Source organism: Euleptes europaea, chromosome 7 (genome assembly GCF_029931775.1).
Source record: "Euleptes europaea isolate rEulEur1 chromosome 7, rEulEur1.hap1, whole genome shotgun sequence".
Taxonomy (NCBI): Eukaryota; Metazoa; Chordata; class Lepidosauria; order Squamata; family Sphaerodactylidae; genus Euleptes; species Euleptes europaea.
Window position 1 is genome coordinate 53,444,301 of NC_079318.1, and position 25,291 is coordinate 53,469,591.

General features: G+C 45.8%; 1 protein-coding gene across 1 annotated transcript in view; it reads left to right on the plus strand.

The window, feature by feature from the left end:
* Positions 1-18,055: 18,055 nt before the first annotated feature.
* Positions 18,056-25,291, plus strand: part of KCNH1 (potassium voltage-gated channel subfamily H member 1) — a 257,892-nt gene continuing 250,656 nt past the window's right edge. Inside the window, exon 1 of the mRNA XM_056852323.1 lies at positions 18,056-18,200. Within this exon, the coding sequence (XP_056708301.1) occupies positions 18,128-18,200 (73 nt within the window). The 5' untranslated portion in view covers positions 18,056-18,127. The remainder of the gene's footprint in view (positions 18,201-25,291) is intronic.

A 25,291-nucleotide genomic window follows, 5' to 3' on the forward strand; every position in this document is an offset into this window, starting at 1 on the left:
ATTCCCCACATCTAAGCACGGTGTGCCCTGACCTGGGTGGCCCAGGCTAGCCTGATCGCGTCAGATCTCAGAAGCTAAGCAGGGTCAGCCCTGGTTAGTATTGGGATGGGAGACCACCAAGGAATACCAGGGTTGCTGTGCAGAGGAAGGCACTGGCAAACCACCTCTGTTAGTCTCTTGCCTTGAAAACCCCATAAGGGGTCGCCATAAGTCGGCTGCGACTTGAAGGCACTTTACAACACACAAGCACGGTGTAGATGACTGGGGAAGGCAATGGCAAACCTAGGCGGTGGTAAACGTAGGCGGTGCTTGCACACCTTTGCCTTTTTAAGCACAGGGTTGCTGCGAGGAAGAAGCTGAATCCCTTTGCGGGGGGGGGTAGGGGGGGGGAGATAACCAAACTCAAAAGAGGCTGAAGTTGGTTCCCAATTCCTAGTTCCATATTTGTGAACCCAGTGACAAATATTGAGGATAATTTAAAAGCTCTGAACCCCAAAATAAGGTTTGTAGCACCACAAATCATTAGGGTTGCAAAGTCATTGGTTCATGTAGGTTATCCGGGCTGTGTGACTGTGGTCTTGGTATTTTCTTTCCTGACTTTTAGCCAGCAGCTGTGGCAGGCATCTTCAGAGGAGTAACCCCCTCTCCGTTGGCAGGACTGGGGCGAATGCACGCTGGCGTTTTGGGGGGGGGGGATTGAGTACTAAAGCGGCCCTGGTGGTTAAACCTGGAAGTGATGTGATTGCGTTGTGCGTGGCCGTGCACATGTAATACCTGCTCTGGAGAAGCCCAGTGGATTGGAGGGCAATTGCCCGCCGAAACCACCCACCTGGCTACCTTACAAATAATACACCCCACATTCTGGGTACTCTGGCCTTGAAGAGGACTTATGCTGTTTCCTGGTCCAAAGTAAAGTTCTTGTGCCAGCTGCTCCAAAGTGGGGTGCCCCCAGCACCCATGTGCATGAAATGGTGCCTGGCCCAAATACAGCTTCTGGTACCAAAACCTGTTAGAACCACCAAGAGCCATACTTTCCCTTGCCCTGGGTAATCTAGGTACTGCCTCTCTAGGGTTGCCAACCTCCAGGTAGTAGCTGGAGATAGCCTGTTATTATAACTGATCTGCAGCCAATAGAGATCAGTTCCCTTGGAGAAAATGCCACTTTGGCAATTGGACTCTATGGCATGGAAGTCCCTCCCCAAACTCCTCAGGCTCCGCCCCCAAAACCTCCCACTGGTGGTGAAGAGGGACCTGCCTCTCAATCATAGGTATTTTAAAATTAATTATTCTGTATAAAATCTTCTACCTCTTGGAGAGTTATTTAATTTATTTACAATTGTCTATGTTGCTTCACTGATGTGGCTAAAATTTTGAACAAAACAGTATAAAACATATATAATCAATTCATCCAACCCTGTTGTTTGTTGTGGTATCTGTAGGTTTATTATCCCCAATAATAACAGTCCTTCTCCTTGGACAGTGCCTGGTCTGATGGCGACTCCTATAGTAGCTGTATGTGAGCTCTGGGCTCGCCATACAATTCCCACAAACAACTTCTAGGCAGGTTCTCCGTAGAAAGATGATTTAATGGAAAAAATACAGCAAGTTACAGAAACCACTTGAAAAGTGCAAGGACACTAATGGGGTGAAATTCTACGGGTACAGAAGATAAAAGGTGAAAGCGAACAGTCAGGATGTCTACTGGTTGCTACAGCAACCCCCTGATAACACTTGCTCTTCCCAGGGTAGAACGAGACACAACAACTTCATATCTAAATAACAGTATGACCTTGGAACACCACCTGGGTTAACCACAGAGTACCAGGCCGGTGCCTGACACAGTAGCTTTTCTGTTGTCACCAAGATATGCCAAAGCCACCTTGGGTGGGGATATATCCTTGTGCTGCATGCCTGGGAAATGCAGGGACTTTTCTTGAAAGTGAGTCTTGAAAGCCCCAAGGAACAGTGGCTAGTGAGGAGAATGTGGAGGACGAACCAGGTCTAAACACTTATATTTAAGGGTCGAAAGAATATCTTTATACGTGCCTGGCCACCAGTGGCCTTAATGCCCTGGAAATTCACAGTACGGTTAATTGTAAGCCCTGTATATATAGATTGTGAAATAATAAACCATCGAAAAATGGAACTGCATACTTGTTTTGGATACTTTTTATGAAGTGTCCCTGAAAATTTGAGTCTTCCCTCATGGGTGGAAGGAACATTTAGGTTCATGACTGATACAGAGCAACAGTGTGGTTCGGAAATGGATGTCTCTTCAGAATATTGCTGAAGACAGCTTCTGTGGTCTTTATGTAATCCTAGTACAAACAGCCACCTTGAGTCATGGTTAGTAAGTTGGTTATAGCCCAAAGCATACCATGGACACTTGCACAAGTCACACGGGGCTAACTCCCCAATCATTGTGCATTTCACACACACAGAGTTTCCCTAGTAGTACATTAAGAGACCAACAAGCTTTTTGGGGTCTGAACTTTCAAGAGTCAAAGCTCACCTGGTCAGGTAAAGAGTTGGAATGGAAATTTCTGGGTCCTTATATTCCTTGGTTCCATCATCAACCAAAAGGGAGACTGCAGCCAAGAAATCAGAAGGAGCTTGAGACTGGGAAGGGTAGCCATGAAGGAGCTAGAAAAGATTCTTAAGTGTAAGGATGTGTCACTGCCAACCAAGATCAGGTTAATTCATGCCATTGTATTCCCTATTACTATGTATGGGTGTTAGAGCTGGACAATGAAGAAAGCTGATAGGAAGAAAGTAGATTCTTTTGAAATGTGGTGTTGGAGAAGAGTGTTACGGATACTCTGGACCGCCAAAAAAACAAATCAGTGGGTTTTAGATCAAATCAAGCCTGAACTGACCCTAGAAGCTAAAATGACTAAACTGAGGCTGTCATACTTTGGACATATTATGAGAAGACAAGAGTAACTGGAAAAGACAATCATGCTAGGAAAAGTTGAAGGCAGCAGGAAAAGAGGAAGACCCAACAAGAGATGGATTGACTCTTTAAAGGAAGCCACGGCCCTCAATTTGCAAGATCTGAGCAAGGCTGTTAAGGATAGGACACTTTGGAGGACATTGATTCATAGGGTCGCCATGAGTCGGAAACAACTTGACAGCACTTAACACACACACACACACACACACACATCCCAGTCAGAAGGTGGGAGGCCTGTTGCAGAAAAAGGAGTCAGGATGCAAAGGTACAATGCACATTGTAATCAGCTTGATTAGGGCAGGGGGGAAATGCTTGGGGGTAGAGCATTAGCATCTGTGGTGAGATAAGAATTCAATCAGCCCTGGTGGGTCCATTGTTCTGAATTTGTGAATGAATTTAAATTCAGCAATCTCAGTTTGTAATCTTCCCTTGAAGCTTCTCTGAGGAGTGCCACTCCTTGATCAGCAAGTGAATGACCTTGGCCTTAGTGTCTGCATGTCCATTTGTCCTAGGGGCACCCAACTTTGGCGCAATTAACACAAGAACAGCTTTGGATCTGGAAGCAGGATAGAGCCCCTTGGAGGGCAGAGTCCCCCTTAATGCGAAGGTGTATGATATGTGGTCGTTTAAACCTTATTTTGGGGTGCAGAGGGCATGCAGCTGTTCCAATTCCTTATTCAACTCTTCTTCACAATACAGACTGGGTGATGAGGCTGAAGTTGGTTCTCAGTTCCCAGTTCCTTGTTCGCATTTCCTAGATCCTGAATCCAACCACAAATATTGAGGACAATTTAAAAGCCCAGAACCCCCAAATAAGGCTTATACCACCACAAATCAGCCCCCTCACATTCACAGGACTCTGCCCTTGAAGAGGACATATGCTGGTTCCTGGCCCAAAGCCCAGTTCTTGTGGCAGCTGCTCCAAAGTGGGATGCTCCCAGGACAAATGCACATGCAGACACTGGGGCCAAGCTGCAACTCAGCAATATTTGGACCACCCCAAATCACGCATCCCCACACTCCAAGAAGACATGCACTGATGCCTAGTCCAAACACTGGTTCTGGCACCAAGAGCTTCTATTTGGGTTGCCACCAAGAAGCCTTTATTGCAAAGAAGATTTGAATAAGGAAGTGAAATGGCTGCATGCCCTCTGCACCCCAAAACTCACCCCTCATTTCCTCCATTTGCAGGGATATTTTAATAAGAACTTTCTAAAATTTGAATGCCTGCAGTGTGAAGTGGTCTATTCTGTCATGTCAGATTTCTTCCACCTCATTCCCTTGCATGGCTCAACTAGGTTCATATATGGAACAATGAAGGGTGGGGGAGTGGGGAAAAAAGAAAGAGAACCTAGGACCTGCTATATTTCAAGGTAGATAAAGAAAGGCTGTTATACTTGGCCCACTTGTCCAAGAGGTGAGAAGGTCCAGGGAAGGTGTTCACCAGAGCTGGATTCCTTGGAAGAAAGGGAAAGCATTGGAGGTATACAGCACTTTCTTAAGAACACTTTCTCTCCCTTTTCAAATTTGCTAGGCTCCCAACTGCTCTGACCTATCCAGCCCATGCTAGCCCAATCTCGGAAGCTAAGCAGGGGAATCCCTGGTTAGGATTTGGATGGGAGACCACCAAGGAATACCAGGGTTGCTATGCAGAAGCGGGCAATGGCAAACCACCGCTGAACATCTCTTGCCTTGAAAGCCCTATGGGGTTGCCATAAGTCGACTGCGACTTGATGGCAAAATTGAAAGGGTCACTGGGTGTGTGTGTGTGGGGGGGGGAAGTAGTTGTGCATTTCTTGCATTGTTCAGGGGGTTGGGCTAGATGATCCTGGTGGTCCCTTCCAACTCTATGATTCTATGACCTGGGGATGGGTGCTTGGCCCTGCAGCGCTGAGTTGAGCTGATCACAGAGGGCCTGTCCAGGTGGAACCACTCCAGCAGTGAGCCAGTGAATGGAGGTCAGCAAAGGGGTGGCCACCACCGTGTCAGAAGCTGCAGGGGCAGATGGGGATGGAGGTGAAGAGGCCATGGATGTGAGGGCTTGCTGCACAGCTATGGTAAGGGCAGGTCCCACTGACTAGTGTTGTTCTCCGTCACCCCCAGGCTCCTTCATTTTGACCCTCCTCTTTGAACTCCCCCCAGGGGCCTTTGCTTTTACCTTCTCCGCTGGTGTCATCACTGAAGTCTTGAGGGAATCTTTACACCCTCATCCTTTCAAGACGGGCCATGGAGGCCAGGTTGGTCATTCTCTAGGCCTTGTGCATCAGGGACTCCCGGGGCAAGCAGTTTCGATCCAGATGAGGAGTCTCAGCAGGTGGACTCCATGTCCTTGGACAGGGGTGGGGTGGGTGCTGCAGGGGGTGGGGAGGAAAGCTACCGAGGTTATGGTGCACCTGGCTCAAACTGATGTGCCCATTGGGGCTGGAGATTTGGAGCTGCTGCCAAACCCATAGGAGAGCCAGCATGATGGTGTGGTTAGGAGCAGTGGACTCTAATCTGGAGAACTGGGTTTGATTCCCCACTCCTACAAATAAGCGGCGGATTCTAATCTGGTGAACCAGGTTGGTTTCCCCACTCGTACACATGAAGCCAGCTGGGTGACCTTGGGCCAGTCACAGTTCTCTGAACTCTGTCAGGCCCACCCACCTCACTGGGTGTCTGTTGTGGGGAGAGGAAGGGAAGGATACTGTAAGCCCGTTTGATTCTCCTTTAAAAAAGGTAGAGAAAGTCAGCATATAAAAGCCAACTCCTATTCCTCCTCCTCCTCCTTCGTCTTCACAGGGCCTGTGCCCAATCCAGTCCATGTGGGTGGCCATTGAGAGGGATGCTGTGGCCCAGGGTGAGCAGTGTTTGGAGGGCTTCGCAGCAGCTCAGGGGGCAGCTCCTGGGCACCTTGAGCGGTTGGTGGCTGTCACTGGGAACATAGATTGGTGGCAGGCACTCATCGAGGGGCTACTTGTGGACCTGTCAGCAGCAATCTGTGGCCTTGCAGAGGGGCCCCCACGCTCCACAGGCAGTGGGAGAAGGATTCATCCGGGGTGCACCAAGGGGCTGGCCTCAGCACTGTGGCCGTGGTGCTGGAAGACACCTCCGCCAATGACCACCGGGTGCCCACGGCCAACCCCATGTTCCTTTTACTCTCCCTGTGCAACTTTCCTAGGGGTCACCCTTGTTACGTTACATCGGGCTTACTTCTAAGTGATCCTGCTTGTGATCACTGCTGATGTGTGGGGTGGTGGGGACCCTTCCCCTATATGTGTGCTGCACCTCTGTTGTGTGTGGAAGGGCCTTGTGCCTTTAAGGGGGTGGGGTGTGTGCTGTGAGCATGGCCTGGCAGTGTATGGCCTGCCTCTCACCACCCCTCCACTCGCGTGTCCCCGGTGTGGGTCTTCATGGTTGCTGCCTTGTGGTTGGTCATTTTCCCCATTCATGAAGCCCATGCTGTCACACCCCTGTGAAGTCTTGTGAGAGCCAGCATGGTGTAGTGGTTAAGAGCAGTTGTTAGGAGTGGTGGACTCTAATCTGGTGAACTGGGTTTGATTCCCCACTCCTCCACATGAGTGGCAGACTCTAATCTGGTTAACCGGGTTTGATTCCCCACTTCTCCACATGAGCAGCAGACTCTAATCTGGTGAACCGGGTTGGTTTCCCCACTCCTACAAGAAGCCAGCTGGGTGACCTTGGGCTAGTCACAGCTCTCTTAGAATTCTCTCAGCCTCACCTACCTCACAGGGTGTCTGTTGTGGGGAGGGGAAGGAGAGGCAGAGGCAGCCTGTCAGCAGCACAACAGTGGCACAAGCAGATCTGATTCTTCCTTAAGTGGTGGAGAAAATTGGCATATAAAAACCAACGCTTCTTCTTGTGGGTGTGATGGTGCTGTTGCTTGGAGCGCCTGTGTAGTCGCAGGCCGTGGATCCTTGCAGACAGGCCTCTGTGGGTCCCCTTTAGTGAATGGACCAGGGCTACTGCTGTTGTGCTGCTGTTGTGCTGCCTCTGCCTCAGCAGACTGGGATTGCACTACCCATCTAGTTTTTGCATTCTTCATTTTATACTCTGTGTTATGTAAATTATTTTATATGTTTGTAATCAAGTCATATTGCATTCATGGTATGTCTTAAATTTGTATTGCATTATTTTTACATTTTGTAATCTGCCTTGAATTTTAGTTAGAAAGGCGGACTATAAACAACTTAAATAAAGTAGATAAATAAATCTTCATCTGGGGATAAATTTTGGTAGGACAACCAGGGATGATCCCCTTAGTCACAAGCCCCCCTCCATCTGTCATCCCACACTGCTAAGCAGAGCAGCACTGAAGCTGACATTCCCTGGTCTCTTTTGTCCACATAACTCATGGGGGTCTGGTTGGCTCCTATTGGAGGGGCCTCTCTCTGTCATACCTCAGCTCCAAGGATCTGTTCCCACCAACCAAAGCCTTCCTGGGGTACTTCTGGGGTAAGACAATCTATAAAGAATCTTCCCTCATTTATCTCTCAAGGTGGTGCATGATCTTCTTCTGGTTTAGACTCTTGCAGCTCTCTTCCACGGGTGCACATGGGGTGAAATCATAGAGTTGGAAGGGACCACCAGGGTAATCTAACCCAACTCCCTGTACAATGCAGGAACTTCACAACTACCTCCCCGCACACACACACCCAGTGATCCCCACTCCATGCCCAGAAGATGGCCAAGATGCCCTCCCTCTCATGATATGCCTAAGATCATAGAATCAGCATTGCTGACAGATGGCCATCTAGCCTCTGCTTAAAAACCTCCAGGGAGGGAGAGCTTACCACCTCCCAAGGAACCCTTTTCCACTGAGGAACTGCTCTGTTAGAAAATTCTTCCTAATGTCTAGATGGAAACTCTTTTTATTTAATTTCAACCCGTTGGTTCTGGTCCGACCTTCTGGGGCAACAGAAAACAACTTGGCACCATCCTCTATATGACAGCCCTTCAAGTACTCGAAGATGGTTATCATATTACCTCAGCCTAGTCTATAGGAAGTGCTTCTTCCAGGCTATAGTTTACCCTAATCCAAGACAATTTCTTTCTCTATTCTCTTCCCAGCTCTTCTTGCAATCTGTTCCTCCTGCTCTTCACTCTCATCTCTGCTGGCCAGCTCCTGGACAGACAAAGTCTTTGGCTGCTGTGACTGCACAGCAGTATGTCCCAAGCCCATCAGCTGCTCAGGTACCTCTTGGATCACTTCAGCCACCTCCAGACGAGTATCCTGTAGCTGTGCTCTTGGGTCAGTCTTGATGCCTTGTGCTGGTTGAAGAAGCACAGGTCTGTCCTCTTTGTGTCCGGACTCCATGTGCTGAGGTAGTCTCTGTCTGCTGGGCTTTTAAACTTTTATAAAGCCCATCCATTTGCTGCCTGTGGTGGATTTGTAGTTGAAATTTAGTGTCAAGCAGCAACTGCCTTCATTCTAGGAGTGTCTGCTTCTTTATTCTAGCTCAGGGGTCGGCAAACTCATTAGTCAAAAGAGCCAAATATCAACAGTACAACGATTGAGATTTCTTTTGAGAGCCAAATTTCTTAAACTTAAACTATATAGGTAGGTACACTGTTTATTAACGTAATAAACTCTAATTAAAGTTTTAAGTCTTACCGTTATTTTTCGCTCCATAACACGCACTTTTTTCCTCCTCAAAAGTGAGGGGAAATGTCTGTGCGTGTTATGGAGCGAATGTGCGCACAGAGCCGGCTGGGCACGCTGGAACAGCGAGCCGGTTTTCCCCGCCCGTCTCCCAGCTGGGAGGCGGGTGGGGCTCACAGAGCTGGCTCGCGTCGTTCCAGTGTGAGCTGGCTTTCCCTGCCCCGATGGACAGCTGGGAGGTGGGCGGGTCACACAGAGCCGTCTCGCGTCGTTCCAACGCGAGCTGGCTTTCCCCGCCCCGACGGCCAGCTGGGGGGGGGCGTGTTATGGTCAGGTGCGTGCTATGGAGCGAAAAATACAGGAAAAATACAGGGACAGGAACCGCCGAGCCGCCCAGCAATCACGTGGCTAGAGGGGAGGGGAGGCTTTAGCCTCCCAACCATTGAGGGCAAGGGAAAGGGGGACCCGGCCATTCTCCACGGCGGGGGGCGGGGGGAGAGACAGCGCGCCCGCTTGCCCGCTCTCTCAGGCGCGCTGGCTTCGCAGCCAGGTGCAAGAGCCGCACTCAACGGGCCAAAGAGCCGCATGCGGCTCTGGAGCCGCAGTTTTGAGACCCCTGTTCTAGCTTAATCACCAGATCACAGTTTCTCTCTGAGGAAACACAGTCTCTGACACTAGTGCTATGCCTCCCCCCCCTTTCTGAATGGTAAGACGTCAGCCATACTATCTCAGGATCATACTCCTGCTCATCTTCTGATGTGATTTATGCCATCACATGACAGCAATGCCCTTCCACCCTCTACTTTGGACAAACAGGCCAGTCTCTGTGATTAAATGGGTATAAGTCTGACATCAGAAACCACAACATTTTAACCTTCCAGAACATTCAGTTGCTTATTTTAGAGTAGCAGTTCTCTTACAAAGGGATTTCAAAGGGCGATTAAAGAGACTTCTCAATTACTAGTAATAATGAAGCTCAAGACAATGCATTCTCCAGGATTGAATAGGAACCTGGGATTCCTGTCTCATTGATAATGCTGATGCCTACTACCCCTCTGCATAACACACCTGATCCGATCGCACCTGCTAATCTCATTTACATGGTATTTTCATATACATGCTATTGCCATTGGGTGTGCGATTCACTCTTCTCTACTTAGAGATTGATGGACTCATATTCTAACTGTATCTGAAGAAGTGAGCTGTAACTCATGAAAGCTCATACCCTGCCAGAAATTTTGTTAGTCTTTAAGGTGCTACTGGACTCTTGCTCTTTTCTACTGCTACAGACAGACTAACATGGCTACCCATTGTGATCTTTCTTACCTTGGTAATTTACCTTAGTTTATCTGTTTTGGTAGGAGGAAAGAGAGATTGCTGGGGACTGATGGTACTTCTGTATTTCCTTTATTTACAAATATACAGGTAGAGCATAGTTAGTAGCACACCTACAGGACAATAGACAAGCTATCCCTCATCAGAGAAAAACAATCCTGTACCCCAAGGTAGTTCAGTCTACTCCCAGCAGTGGCTGTCTCTGTCATTCTCTGTCTCCCTCAAAAATGTCTTCCCCAAAACCTCTCTCAAAAACAGCTCTTTAACAGAAATATTCCTTTTAAGCTTCCCTTCTTCCTCATGGGAAATCACCAGAAAGACACCAAAGCGTCTGTGATATGCCATTGATTACATGCAGGTCAGGTGTGACGGGAGAAGGTCCTGTATTTTGTTGGCTATCTCACATCAGCAAGTAAATTCCACACACACACAAGGCTAGAAGAAACATTTGAATGGCAATCTTTGCTTTACCTAGGCAGGTACTTTTGGCTTAACCTCTGATTGGTCACAAAGTACAAATTAATCCCAAGTCAGTTGGAGTGCTTACTTCTCTCTCTATTGGAAGGAATCAGCAAGGGGGGGGGGGGCTGGGATTCCATTACCTTTTTTTAAGAGACTTTGAAGATCTGTGATTAGATCTCGTCTCTTTATTTTTTTCTGTAAATACCAGCTGCTTGTGTAGTAGAATGGTAATGCAGTGCCCTCCCCCTCCCACCCCCACCGTTTGTCTTTTGTAAACTGAACTGGATGTTTTAATTTCCTTACACCGTTTCCTATCCACTCCTGGATTCAGCAAAATCTACTTATCCATAAGTCCTCCATGGTCTCCCCCTCTTACCTAATTAGGCTGACCATATTCCCTTCAGACAAAAATGGGACATTGGGATGGCAAAAACAGGACAGGGGCTATGTAATATTAGTGTAACCCGGAGCACTTTTTCTATGAGAATTTACCCAGCCATGCCTGCATGCAGCGTAAGAAACGCAGAACTGAAGGAAACAAACATTGGAAGTGTAATGAGGTGCAAAATGGGACAAAATTGACATTTTAATTAAAAAGATGGGATGGCCAGGAAATATGATAAAAACGGGATTGTCCCTTTCAAAATGGTACATATGGTCAGCCTATACCTAATGTGGTATAGATCTGAAAGACCCAGGTTTACATCCCCACTCTGCCACGGAAGCTTCCTGGGTGACCTTAAGCCAGTCACACGCTCTCAGCCTAACCTTCCTCACAGGGTTGTTGTGCGGATAAAATGGAGAAGAGGAACATGTTGTAAGCCCCTTTGGGTTCTACTGGGGAGAAGTGTTTGGTATAAATAGCTAAATAAATAAATATTAATTCTTTCTCTTCACATCATTATATATATGTGTGTGTGTGTGTGTATCCCTGCCCATGACCTTGTCTCAAATCTAGCCATAGCCATCCAAAAGTCCCCCTTTCCCACAAGCAAGTCTTTCTCACTTGTTGCCTCTTATTTACGATGCCATTTCACCTCCTTCAAATACCTGCTCAAAATCCACTTTCGTGGACAGTGTACAGTGCAACCCCATCCCTATTTAAATTAAGCCTAGGTATGTGTAACTGGAATGAATGTCCAGCTTCCCTGTCAATTCCCACTTCCCATTGATCCCCACTTGTTCCCTTGTACTCTCCTGTGTCTCAAATCTCCCCGTGTCGTTTTCCTGACCTGGAACAGCCCAATATATATGTTTACCACATGCAACAACTAATGGCTCCGCAGAGTCATTTCAAGTCAGAAAAATGGAGAGCTGGGGAGGGTTGGGAAGAGAAGGCGTAAGCCCTATTTCCCCACATACTCCAGCCCCAGTCTGAACCAGGCCCACAAATGTCTGGGAATTAAGTTGCCAGGACAGAACTCCTGGCACATATCTAGTCAATAGTCCACATGACCCCCATCTTGACTTTATACTGTGTGAGTTGGCCCTCAGATTGTAAACTTGTTTGGTATGGAGCTGTGTTCTTGTACTCTGTAAAACACCATGAGCATTGATGGTGCTATATTAATTATTTGAGTCAGTTGCACCAGGTTTTAACCCATCTTTGGCTAAGATATCTATTCATATGGGGGCGGAGGCAAGGGAAATAGCACGAATGTGGATGGCCCCTGAAATAAAATGCATCCCATCCTATCCACATGGAGTCCAAGATGCTTTGACTGAGATCTTTCAAAAAAATATCAGACTAAACCAGGTTTGGAAAAGATTGCAGCGAAGTGTGTGTGTGTGGGCGGGGGGACACAGAAGCAGGATAGATAAAGGATGATGTCATGTGGATGTGCCTAAAACGTGGAAGCTAAGCAAAGAAGCTAGATGAGAGCAAAACTTCCTTGTGGAAAAAGATTTGGTTGCCCTCTTCTGCGCTTTCCCCATTTCGGCAATATCTTTCTTGAGACAGGATAACCGGTGCTGTAGACAGTATTCCAAATGAGGCTGCACCATAGAACTATACAGGGCACTGCAATATTGACCCTGTTATTGTCAGTCTGTCATTGTCAGTCTGTTTCTTAACAATTCGTATTAATAATCGCTTGGTTCATAGTTCTTGGGTCCAAACAAGTTATTCTTTCTCCTTGTCTGCAACAATTGTTGGATCGATCCATTCTGTAGGTACTTATGCCTGGCTGTGACCTTCAGTTTGTCCATACAATTCCATTCCTTATGAACTTTACTTCTCATTGCCACTATTTCCCAAAATGGAGCTCTTTAAAAGGAACCAAGGGGGGGAGAGAAACCCAAGTGTTCGTCTCAGAAAGAACTCCAGGTGGGACACAAAAATTAGGAAACATTTGTGTCCCCGCCTCTTGAAAAGCTGCTTTGTAAGTGGCTGTAGTGCTTGCTGTAAGAAAAATGTCACACACACACACGCCCCAGCACCCCTGCGCTTTGGATTATGAATGGAGATGATGAGTTGACCTGGGCTGATCTCAGGAGAGATCGAAGAATCGGGTTTTAACAGCATCAGGAAGACCCAAACATTGTGAGGGCTGGGCACAAGGTCATCTTTGAGGGATGGAAAATTTATGCATAACTCCAAGGAACAACCAAGTCAGTCCAGGGGTGAACGTGAGTCAAAGTACCCATGCATAAAGAACCTTTATAGATTACTGAATTGCTCTGGTAGGCAACATAGACCTTAAACCACATTTTTACAATCTGTATCAACTCCCCATTGGTCTATTTCAATTAAAATAACCTTTTACCATATTTAAAGCAGTCATGACACTTAAACCACTACCATTTATGTATAAAAATCTACTTGTCAAATTTCAGGGCACCTAGCTTGTCTTTAAACTTGAAATTCAGATTGCATTTTTCAAACACTTGTAGTGTTTTCCCAGAGGAGGTTACTAATCTTGTATCTGAATGTTAAAGCAGCTCAATTTGCAAGGCTTTATAAGTTATTAAAGATATTTCATTAGCTTGTGCCCCTATGTCAGTTTTAAAATTTCCTGTTTTGTGTTGGTTCACGAACAAATCAACACACCATTCATCTTGCAGAAATGAAGAATGTAGTGAACCAATTAAGAAATCATGTGGGTTTTCATATTTTGTGTCAGGGTGATTCTTGTTCAACATTTTATTTAATTTATGTATTAACATTATTTAGGGATTCAAGGTGGATAACACATAGTGAGTTGGTACAATCAAGATAATGGGACATTAAGTAAACAATGCATTAGGAATTGTAGAAGTCTGGAACCAACTAGAAAGAACTGAAGTATAGCATAAGTATTAACTAACCTGCAGCTCACAGCTAACTGTTACACAGAGTAGGGATGTCAGACCCAATCCATGCACTCTGTGAATAGGTAAATCAGCAGAAATGCCCTGAAAGAACTGCTATTCCTTCAGAGGTTTAGTCGTCCAGAATCCATTTGGAAGAGGAGGAAGCAGCAGTCAGTGAGTGGACAGGGAGAATTGATACTCAACTCACAGTGCCCACTGCCCAGGGACGGGGAGAAATGGCATATGTGGTTTGTGAGAACAATGGACCTTGCTCCTCTTCCCAATTGCACTGCCCAGCAGATGCTACTAGAGGGACTCAGGGCTCGAATATCCAACTAAAAGTATGCAACTGTGCCAAGGCTGCTTGCTGTATTTCTGGGACGCAGGGGCAAGAGAAGCACACAAGTTCCCCCTCAATTTGGTAGTAATTTGAAAGAAGGACCATTGCTTATGGCCTTCACAATAACCTCGCTGTCACCCTCTGTTAACCAGATGTTGCAGGCTTTAGCGTATGATGAGGAAACAGCTTTTATGCACAAATAGTTTAAAATATAATTTATTTACGACAGTGTGGAAGGTTTTAATGTTTTCTCCATGTTCCCAACAGGCACAAACACAGGCATGGTAAGCTAGGGTCGAGGCTGAGAGTGTGGGACTGGCCCAAGGTCACCCAGGAAGTTTCCATGACAGAGTGGGGATTCGAACCTGGATCTCCCAGATCCTAGTCCAACACCTTAATCACTACACCATACTCTCGATAGTAAGCACAATAAAGACAAAATACAGGCAGGGTAGAGCCGACTGAGTCAGGTAGAACTTGGAGTGCTATCCTCTGAATCAGAAATCTAGAAGACGAGAAGAAAGATTCTTTCCCAAACTTCTCCCTGACATCCTAGCTTTTAGTGCATATTTTTTTAAAAAAACAACAGGAAATTGAATGCATCCTCCACTTCTAGCACCAGCGGTTGGAAATCAACAGTTTCTCATCTCCATTTGCCACTGCAGAAAAAAAGGCATGGATCTTCTATCACTAAGGGTACTCCACGGTCTCGCAAATATGTACCAGAATGTGTTACCATGGAGAGGATCAAAGTCAGTCAAACATTGGTCAGTTCACCATGTTGACGTTAAAATGGCAAGTTTAAAACCTAGGACGAAAAAACCCACAAAAACAAACAAAAAAGATGCTTTTTGATAGAAGCACACATGAAGATTTATTTTCAGTGCCATTTCGATTTTTCCCCTGTTAATTTACATTCATGACTCCAAAGTTATAAGATATGATGCTCCTTACTAATCAACTTATGCAGTAATGATTACACCAACTATTTAGTAAAACATTTAGTATAATTAAGAAAAACACTGAAGCTACAACACTGACAGCCAAGTGCTTACAAAAATCAATAGGAGATCTATGAGGGTCATTTATTACTCACCAGAGGACAGCCACACAGATAAGGAGCTGGGAAAATTATATAAGGGCTTGATCAAGCTCTTATAACATGATTAAGAATTTGCTTCTCTACAACCATAGATACTAGCTGGAAACAACAGAGGTAGTTAAAACATCCATCCAAAAATAAGAGAGGGTAAAATAAATTTAGTATTAATTAAACTAGACAAACCCACCCAATAATATAGTTAGGAGAGAAATATAGAAACCCAGCATTATGATTGTTTTGGTAAATGTTAGTGTTCTAGATGATGGTTAACACACATTTTAAGTTCTCATAGATTTTTAGAATGGAATGCTGTAGAACAACCCGCCCCTCCCCCTGATTCCTTCCTTCTCTTCCATTATGTGTAGCATAATTTGGTGACCAAAATTTGTTATGTGTGCCTTTTCTTCATATAACTGGCTGCTGTTGGCACAGTTAGGGAAGCACACATCATGACAACATGGCAAAAAGAAAGTGTTAGTACATGTGGGAGGGCTTGACACTCGGGTGACATTTCCATCATCTGGACAGATGACAGGGAACCTCTTGAGAGATTCTTCCAGGACCGCAACATCTTTCTCTCCACCGTCAACCTGAGCCTGAACCATTTCACACCACAGGTCCATTCTCTGGACAGATAAGCACCACTTTATACAAGAAACCCACTGACTGCCTCACATATTTCCACACTTCCACTACTACTACAGCCAAGTAGTACTGCAACTGTATTTGCTCCAGGTCCTTAGATCTGAAAGATTTACAGCACATGTTCTTGGGACTACAATCCCCACATAAGGAAGTTACAGGTCAGTTCAACAAAGCCAGATTGTCCTCTGGAAACAGTCTACTACAAGACAGCCCCAAAAGTAAGAACAACATAACACCACTGGTTGAAATCTAAAGACCCCAGCTCAAACCAATCTAATGCATCGTCTATGCCTCCTTGCTGAATTTTATTTCTCTCTCATGGGCTGTAGGTGGCAGATCTTTTATTGCTTAAAGACAGAAGTAGCTACTTTCCAACAACAACAGTGCTGCAATCATAAGAACACTTTCCTGAAAGTAAGCCACATGGAATAAAATAAGATTTACTTCTGAGTCACCTAACAGAGATACACACCTTTGTACCAGGTCTTTCAGCAAACCAAGATGCCAATTGTACCCCCATATACAGTCAGACAATACTCAGACAGGACTCAGAAACATCAGTTGTACCATCCTGGACTTATTCATTTGCTCATCCTCCAGTGTTCTATATACTGTCATGTGTTAACAATGCCCCTCTGCACTCTACTTAGCACAAACAACCCAGCATCTACATAAAAGAATAAATGGACACAAGAAACCCATGGGAAGAACATTTCAGTCTCCCAGGACACTCTACGGCTAACCGTCCTTCAACAGAAGAACTTTAAAGGGAGATTCCAGTGTGAATCTCCCTTTAAAGTTCTTAACTATTCTCTTAACTATTTTAGCAAAACTTGGGACAAATGACAGATGTTAACTAGCTTACTCTAACGAGTGCATGGTTGCTTTATTTAAAAATATATATATTGTTGAATTTTACATAATGACATCTCACTCTGTGCTTATCACATTTCATGGCCTCTTGACCCTGCTATTTGGTTATTATTGTTGTTTTCATACCACCTGCGTAAAATATATTCCTAGTGAGGCTCCATTCTTGGATCTAAAGAAGCGTGCTCCAATCCACAAAAGTTTATGCTGCAACAAAATGTTGTTAGTCTTTAAAATGCTACAAGGCTCCCATTTGTATAAATGGGAATTACATTTTTTTCATTTTTTCAAAACCTATATAGGTTGTAAAACTAGGGTTGCCAACAGGCCTGGAGGGGAAAAAATGTCCTACCCCTTAAACCGAGGCTTAATGGCATGTTATTTACCAGTTGATGTTATTCACCTCCATGACATGAAAAGCTTCAACAGGCTCTACACATTAATCCACTAGTAAAGAGCCACTAGTATTCATGCTGTTGTATTCCCTATTACTATGTATGGGTGTGAAAGCTAAACATTGAAGAAATCTGATAGGAAGAAAGTAGATTCTTTTGAAATGCGGTGTTGGAGGAGAGGGTTATGGATACTGCAGACTGCCAAAAAACAAATCAGTGGGTTATAGATCAAATCAAGCCTGAACTGGCCTTACAAGCTAAAATGACTAAACTGAGGCTATTGTACTTTGGTCACATTATCAGAAGACAAGAGTCACTAGAAAAGCAATCATGCTAGGAAAAGCTGAGGGCAGCAGGAAAAGAGGAAGACCCAACAAGAGATGGATTGACCCAATAAAGGTAACCACGGCCCTCGATTTGCAAGATTTGAGCAAGGTTGTCAAAGATAGGACACTATGGAGGACATTGATTCATAGGGTCGCCATGAGTCAGAAGTGACTTGACGGCACTTAACACACACACAAAGTTCCCCAACATTTTGTTGTCCAGACCAGTTGGCAACCCTATTTAAAGCAGAGTTCTTGACCTGAACCTGTGGGGTGGGCCAAACCTTGCTTGAGCGGCGGGGGGGGGGGGCGGGTAAAATCCCTTTCAGCTTAACAGGATTGACTTTGGAGTAAGCACACCCAAGAGCTAACATTCGCAACTCCTTACAGCGGAGGAGTCTGCTAGCACGGACTGGCCGAAAAGAAGACGATGCGCGGCGGCGCATTGCCACGCGTCCCTGCCCGGTCTTTTTTTTGGCGCGCCGTCCAATGGGTGGCGCTGCGCTTCAGGATTTGCCTGGGGCTCCCCCAAGCGAGCTCCTCGGCGCCGAAAGACGAGCGCCCCAACCCGAGGCGGAGAACCAGCACCGACGGGGGCGAGGCCGGCGAGCGGCCGGCAGAGGGCGCTGCGCGACTGGTCCAGGCCGGCTGGCGCGGAGCGGCGGGGATGCAGCGCGGGGCGAGCTGATGCTGCAAAGCCGCCCCGGACTCCCGGCGGGGACCATGAGGAGCTCGGAGCGGGCAGAAGGGAGCGCCGAGGCAGCGCGTAGCTTCGCCCGGCCCCGCTGAAGCCACCGCGCCTGACTATGGCTGGGGGGCGGCGAGGGCTGGTGGCTCCCCAGAACACCTTCCTGGAGAACATCGTCCGGAGATCCAACGGTGAGGAGGGGGCGGGGGGGGGGCTGGCGGACGAGGCTCTCCCGATGCGGGACTCCGCGCTCGGGCTGGGCGGGAGGCGAGGCTGGCCGGGGCGGCTCGGGTGATGCGCCCTTTGGGTGGGCGCCCCTCCCGGAGCCAGGCGTCGCCTCAAAGTCCTGCAGAAGAAAGTGGCTCCAAGAGGGGGAGGGCGGGCAAGAAGCCCCCCCTCCAAGCTTCTGCCCCCCCCCCCACGGCATCGAGCTGGCGGGCCGGGCCGGGCGGGGGTTGCAGATGCATCCAGGGTGGCCGTCGGGTGCTGTGCTTTTCGCGGGTGGGGGGCTGACGCGGAGCTCTTGGGGAGGCGTGCGGCTGCAGAATCCTTGCTCCGAATAGGAGGGGGGGTACTTGATGGTCCCGTGCCTTGGGGAGACCCTCTCCCTTCTTGGGCTTCCCTGGTTCCTCCACCCCTTTCTCAGGGGCTGCCCCCTCCCTTCCCACTGAGCTTTTGGTGCTATGCAGACCTGGGAGTCTCTCTTTGCAGAGGCAGTGGTGAGATCCTCCGCTAGGAAGCCTCTCCGGTCCAAAGGGGCTTTTTCTTCATGTCGATTGAAGGCAACCAGGCTGGGAGAACCTGCCCCAAATAACAGCCAGGCGTGATTTTTGTTTTAAAGTGCAAAGGGATTAAAAGCAGTCCTTTGTTTATGTGCATGTGAGATATATATATATTGAGAAGTGTATGTGGTTTCTAGGTTTTGTAATAATAAAAAAATAGCCGTGATACGTCTGCAACGCACTGTAGGGTGGAAGAGGAGGATGTTTCGCCTAGGATACTCTTGAAAGCGAATATTGACAGTGTAGAGTCACGACTGACTAATCTCAATCTGTGGCCCGTTTACTGCTGCTCTTTATTCCTTCAAGTAAACCCCAATTATGCAAAAAGAAGCTTGCGGATATCAGAACCCGGCTCACAGAATCCAGCTGTGATCAGAAATCAAGTTTTGGCTCTGGGAAAATATTGTTTTGTAGAGGCGAAGCTTATTCAGACACTGCAGGCGAACTATCAGAAATGTGTAAGTATTTCTGATTGATAGGTTACTGGCATGAGAGTCGGGACACTTCTTGTTGTTGAAAAAAATGTTTTAAAAATTGTGCACTCTTTCGGTGAGGAATGTGCACTCCCAACAACAGTCTGTACTGTCTCTTGGAAAACAGAATAGAAAGATGAGCAAGGTTAGAGTGATAAAAAAGACGTTGGACCTGTGATTTCTCCCCCCCCCCCATATTTAAGGCAAACATGGTGATCCACTAACTATTTGGGAAGGGCCCAGGGCTCAGTGGTAGAGCACCTGCTTTGCATACTGAAGATCCCACATTCTATCTCCCAGCATTCCCAGTTAAAAGGCTCATGTGGAAGACCTGTGCCTGAGACCCCAGACAGCCACTGCCAGTCTTAGTAGACAATACTGACCAAAGCTCTGATTCTGGATAAGGCGGTTTCATGTGGTCAGTTTCCATTTAATACCAGAGTTATGCTAGCTTCACTACATTGACATCGATTGGACAGAGCCAATTTGCAACCTGATCCTATAGACTTAAGTGCACCTAAGCCCACGGATTTCAGTGGGCTTCAGTGCGACTATCGCAGCATGGAATTGGGAGGTTCATGGTGAGTGCGCAGGGTTAAAATCCTTGGGATGACCTGACCCAAAGGAGAACAGGGATCCTATACTTTTTTTGATGAAATTGCAGCAAGTTCCACTTCTCTTGTCTGGGCATGACAACAAGCTGCCCTTTTCTACACAAGTGTTCTACAACAAAGACATTTTGATGATGAAGAGGGCTCTGAGTCAATAAGGCTAACATTGCATGGGATTTGTTGCAATGCTATTTTAAGCAGAGTTACAGGGGTTTAGAAGGGGATAACGCTGCTTAAGATGGCACCATCAGACATTTTTAAGGTGCCACTCTTTGTGGTTTTGGATAACATGGATACTCCTCTGGAACAATGAGTAAAGTTCCAATAGGCTTCCTCCTCTACCTTTGGTCACTCTAAACTGTGGATCACAGCCACGGAGAAAGGCTATTTCCAGTTTTGTTTGCAGGATTATGACCTAGTTCCTTCCTTTCTTCATTTCAGTTTGATTAATTACCACTACTTGAATGAATAAGGGCTACTGGCACAAGTATTGATGAGAGATATGCAGGGCTAGGATCCAAATTGAGCAGGCACACTTCCTCTGAATTTGCTGGGAAAAGTTCAATTGCACAATGATACGGCAGAGGAAGACAGATATACAGCTTTAATAACATCCAGAAATGGTCTGAATTTTTTTTTTAAATAGTTACTTTATGGAGGAAATAGTTTTTGATTTTTCTCCATGCAAACATTATCATTGGTGTTACTTGTCATCCATATGTATTGCTTTGAAATCGAAAGTGGACCCCTCCAACTCCAGCCTAATCTATCTTCTCAAATGAAAGGATTTACTTAGGAGAAGAGGAAAGGTACCATTTGTCATTCACTCAGAAATGGCAAGTGGTTTTCTTTCTTAAAATTATTTAATTTCCATTAAAGGGATGTGCCATTCTGTCAGCACCAATTTTTTTCAAACTTCCCTGTGCATGTCTTCAGTGGATGAATAATATAATCTTTAAAATGCCATTTTCTTAAAGGAAATTGGCAATTAGTGTTCCTTGATTTTCCCCCTCCTTACAATAAGAGGCCTGATGCAAAACTGATTGCCCTTACTGAAATTTTTCAGTGGGTGCCACAAAGCTCCTAAACAGATCCTAATTTAACATATGATTTCACATTTGGTTACTTTATAGAACAGACAAAAAAGAAACAGCAGCGGCCATGAATTAAGGAGGAGCATAGACAGAAGGTTGTAGCACGTATCCAAGAACAGACTATTGTTCCCCCAGTGGACTTGCTATCTACCCCCCAACCTCAGCTGTTTCCTGGTAGCTTCTTATCGCTATAGATTATTTCTAGGTGTTGTTTACAGGCAGGCTTATAACAATTTAAGAGAAATTCAGTAGCAACTTTTTGGTACAGCAGCCAAGAGGAAAAATCTGATGCATTTTTTACACTTGAGCTTTTGGTCCCTTTTTGCTCTTATCTCTTAAATCCTCGCTGTCTTTTATGCCTGGAACACATCGGTGCTGTTGTCATCTCTCTTCTTTCATATCCTTCCTGAAAACCTAACTTTTCCACAGAACGTTTAGCTTCTCTAACTGTAATGGACCCCAAAGACCGCATCAGACCAAATGCTGGAAAAGCCATAACTGGATCTACAGCTTGGTGTTCATTTGTAACTGTGGGAGGTCCCAATTCAGACTGGAGTAGTGGTGTGGGGCAGAGGGCTTTCCCTCCATCCCCAGTGCCATTTTCCTAACCTTAAACAACATCCTGGCACTAACATTTAGCCCAATGAGCAAATGTAGTTCTAGGGACCATTCAAGGTCAGGAAAACAGCATGTGGAAAGAGCTAATCTTCCTGTGACCTGCACCACAGTTTTGATTAGATTCAGGACCTCCCATGGCTGCTATTCACCCACACCTCCTTTGAAAGAGCAGCCTGGCAATCTGATTACAAATCTTCCAGTACTTGTCAGGTTTGGCCTTAAGTAATTGCAAATGTACTTTATTTATTATATTTTTATCCCACTTTTCAGCCAGAAATTTCTTTTTTTTTGCCGCCAAGTCACAACTGACTTATGATGACCCCTGTGAGGTTTTTAAGGCAAGAGACATTCAGAGGTGGTTTGCCATTGCCTGGCTTTGTGTCATGACCCTGGGTATTCCTTGGAGGCCTCCCATCCAAATACTAGCCAGGGTTGACCCTGCCTAGCTTCTGAGATCTGACATGATCAGGCTGGCCTGGGCTACTCAGGTAGCTGACAGGAATCACAAACCCATGTGAATGAAAATTTAAATCTAATTCAAGTGTTCAGTTGGGAGGGGATTCTCAGCTGAGCTAGATCTGGGAACTTCCTCACACTGATCTTATGTCTTGTCTTTTCTCTCTGTGTTGTGTTCTTCACAGTGTACTTGTAGACTGAAATTTCTTTGGAGGCAGGGCCTGTCTTCTTGACTTATGAAATTCTGGAAAACTCCATTGACACATTGATGGCACTAGATCAATAAATAATATCACGCAATATTTTTTTTTTTTTACTAAACTGTGTCACTCTGGCTAAATCTCTAGGAAAGGATAATTTAAAACTGTGCACTTTAATTCTAGGTATGGTTGCCAACTCCGACTTGGGAAATTCCTGGAGATTTGGGGGTAGTGGTTTGTTATTTACCTCATATCTGAAGGTTGGCAACTATAATACTAGCCATTCAAATCAGGCTATTCAGAAAATAGGGCTTCTTGTACAAGGCTGTGAGGGGCTGTGGCTCAGTGGTAGAGCATCTGCTTGGCATGCAAAAGGTCCCAGGTTCAATCCCCAGTTAAAGGGACTAGGCAAGTAGGTGATGTGAAAACCTCTGCCTGAGACCCTGGAGAGCCACTGCCGGTCTCAGTAGATCAATACTGACTTTGATAGACCAAGGGTCTGATTCAGTATAAGGCAGTTTCATGTGTTCAAGGCAAAGCAGGGCAGAGCTAATAGCTCTGCTTCAGTTTCCTGTAAATGCAGGAGGTAATACTTTCCAGTTGGCACTCCGTGTGAACCTTACCCGATCAGGTTGAGGGCACAGTGGGACAACGCCCCTTCCTGCCCAACCATTGCACAGCATTCTTGCATTATACTACCCTTCCTTCTGTGTGAAGCCGGTGTTCTGGAAGTTGTTCCAATGCAAGGGCATAGCTTGCTCCCAGTACAGGACCAAGGCACTGTTCTGAGATCCCATTCATCAGGTTCTTGGTTGTTCCCTGAACTATTATCAAGATGACCTAAAACAGCCTCCTACAGAAACAGACAACTGCTTCATCCAGGCTGGTGCTTTTCGTACTCTGACTGGTAGCATCTTTCCAAGGCCTCAATTTCTAGTCTTTCTGAACTCTCTTCCTGAACCCTTTTAGCTAGAGATGTCAGAGATTGAATATGTGGGCTTCACACCCAAATCACATGCTCTGTGGTCTCTATTATCCTGGGGAAGTGGGCTGGGACTAATTTATCCATGTGGGATGATGCAGTTTGAACACCCACTTTTGAGGCTTCCTGCTGTGCCTTATTCTCTCCCATCACATCAATCTCTTCTATCTAGAGGAAATCTGAGGAAATAAGTCCCCAGTTGCTTGGAGTGGCTGGTAATTTTCTAGCTAAAGTATTTAGTGGGGTTGGGAAGAAGGGAAGAAATATGGCAAAAAATGTCATGGCCAGAGTACATTCAGGAGGACCAAATGGATTCAGGTGGCCCTTTGGTCCCATGAAGCCATATTTAGACTTCAGTCATGATTAAGGATGGTAACCTTAGTCTTTAAAAATGTAAGTAGATGATCAGGGCTAACCAAAGCACAGCTTATGTCTTTTGAGGATTGAGTCTCAATACTTGAACATGTCATAATAAGAACGTGTACAGATTGCCTTCCTATCCAGTATCTACAGCCTGTCCTCGTAAATATAGAATTCAGGGTTGAATGGGGACTAGCATTCCCGAGGGTATGGTTTCAACATAATAACAATAAAGATTTATAGTACACTTCATTTGGAAGGAAGACTCTGCAGAAGAAGGCAATAGCGAACCTCCTCTGTTTCTCATTTGCCTTTAAAGTCCCTTGCTGGAGTCACTGTAAGTTGGTTGCAACAATGGCACTTATATATACACACACATATGTAGCACACTTAAGAATGTTCAAGGCTCTGTGTACATTTTCTCAGTAGTCTTTACAACATTCTTGTATCATGAGTTGGATCCTAAGAATTACTGACAGAGGGAAGCCTGAAGAAATGGACTGCCCTGCCTCCCCACTCCCACTCTTGAAACGCCTTTCCTGGGGAGTCAAGGGACACCCCCACCAAAAAAAACCCAAAAAAAACCCAGTGTGGAGAGAGGAACAGTGGGGTTTGCAGTGGGAGGGAAACCAGCAGAAATCTCAGTCCCCTCCTCCTGTGTAATTAGCTCAAGGTCACACAGTGAGTTTCATGACCTGAGTAAATATTGAGACCCAAGGTCAAGACCAACGCCCCATCCACTTTACCTGAATGCTGGCAGCCAAGAGATGAGAGTAAGGACACTGGTCTATTGTGTAGTTGTCAATTAACTACCTATTTTGAGCACAGTCAAATATTGTCAGATCTTCCATGTAGCCAAGAATGGTCTCATTGGATGATGTCTTGCCTGTTTTATTACTATCCAAGAGGAAAGATAGGTGAGCAGGTTTCTAGATCTGCAGCCCTGCAGGAAACTGGCCCTTTGCTTCCAAGGTGCAGCTCATTTAAGAACAGGGGATGCCCTGTCCCACAGTGCAATCAGAGCTGCATTTAAAATTAACTTGTATGGTTGCCTTTTATATTTGTTAAGTATGCTATTATCTGTGATGATTATCTATGCATGTTCCAGGACACAAAACAAGATTCAGACTCTTGAAATACGTTTGATACATTTAAAGACTGGCAGTCTTTAAGCAGTGGCTGGACAAATGCTTGTCAGGGATGCTCTAGGCCAGCGGTTCCCAAACTTTTTGAGTCATGGAGCACTTTTCAGGAGAGAAATTTGTCATGGAGCACGAATTTTCACTTAGCACCTATATACTAAACCGAATGACAGAAGCATTTTCCTTTCCAATCTCTTCATGGAGCACTAGGAGATGTTTTGCGGAGCACAGTTTGGGAACTGCTGCTCCAGGCTGCTCCTGCTTTGAGCAGGGGGTTGGACTAGATGGCCTGCATTGCCTCTTCCAAATCTATGATTCTATGATTTGTGTACTATATCTACAAGTCAAGTAGCATGTCCACAGATGCAGCTTTTCCACAGCACAGTGCTGCCATGGTGAAGAAAACCCTACCTTTTATATTTCTTGCTGCCATAAAGGTATTAGAGACACAGACTAAGGGAGAAGATGACCTTTCTATTGTCCTTTGAAGTTATTATTTCCTTTTGTCAAAGGTGTCAAAAGCCCTGAACAATGTGGTATTATACACACTGTTTTAAATAGGGG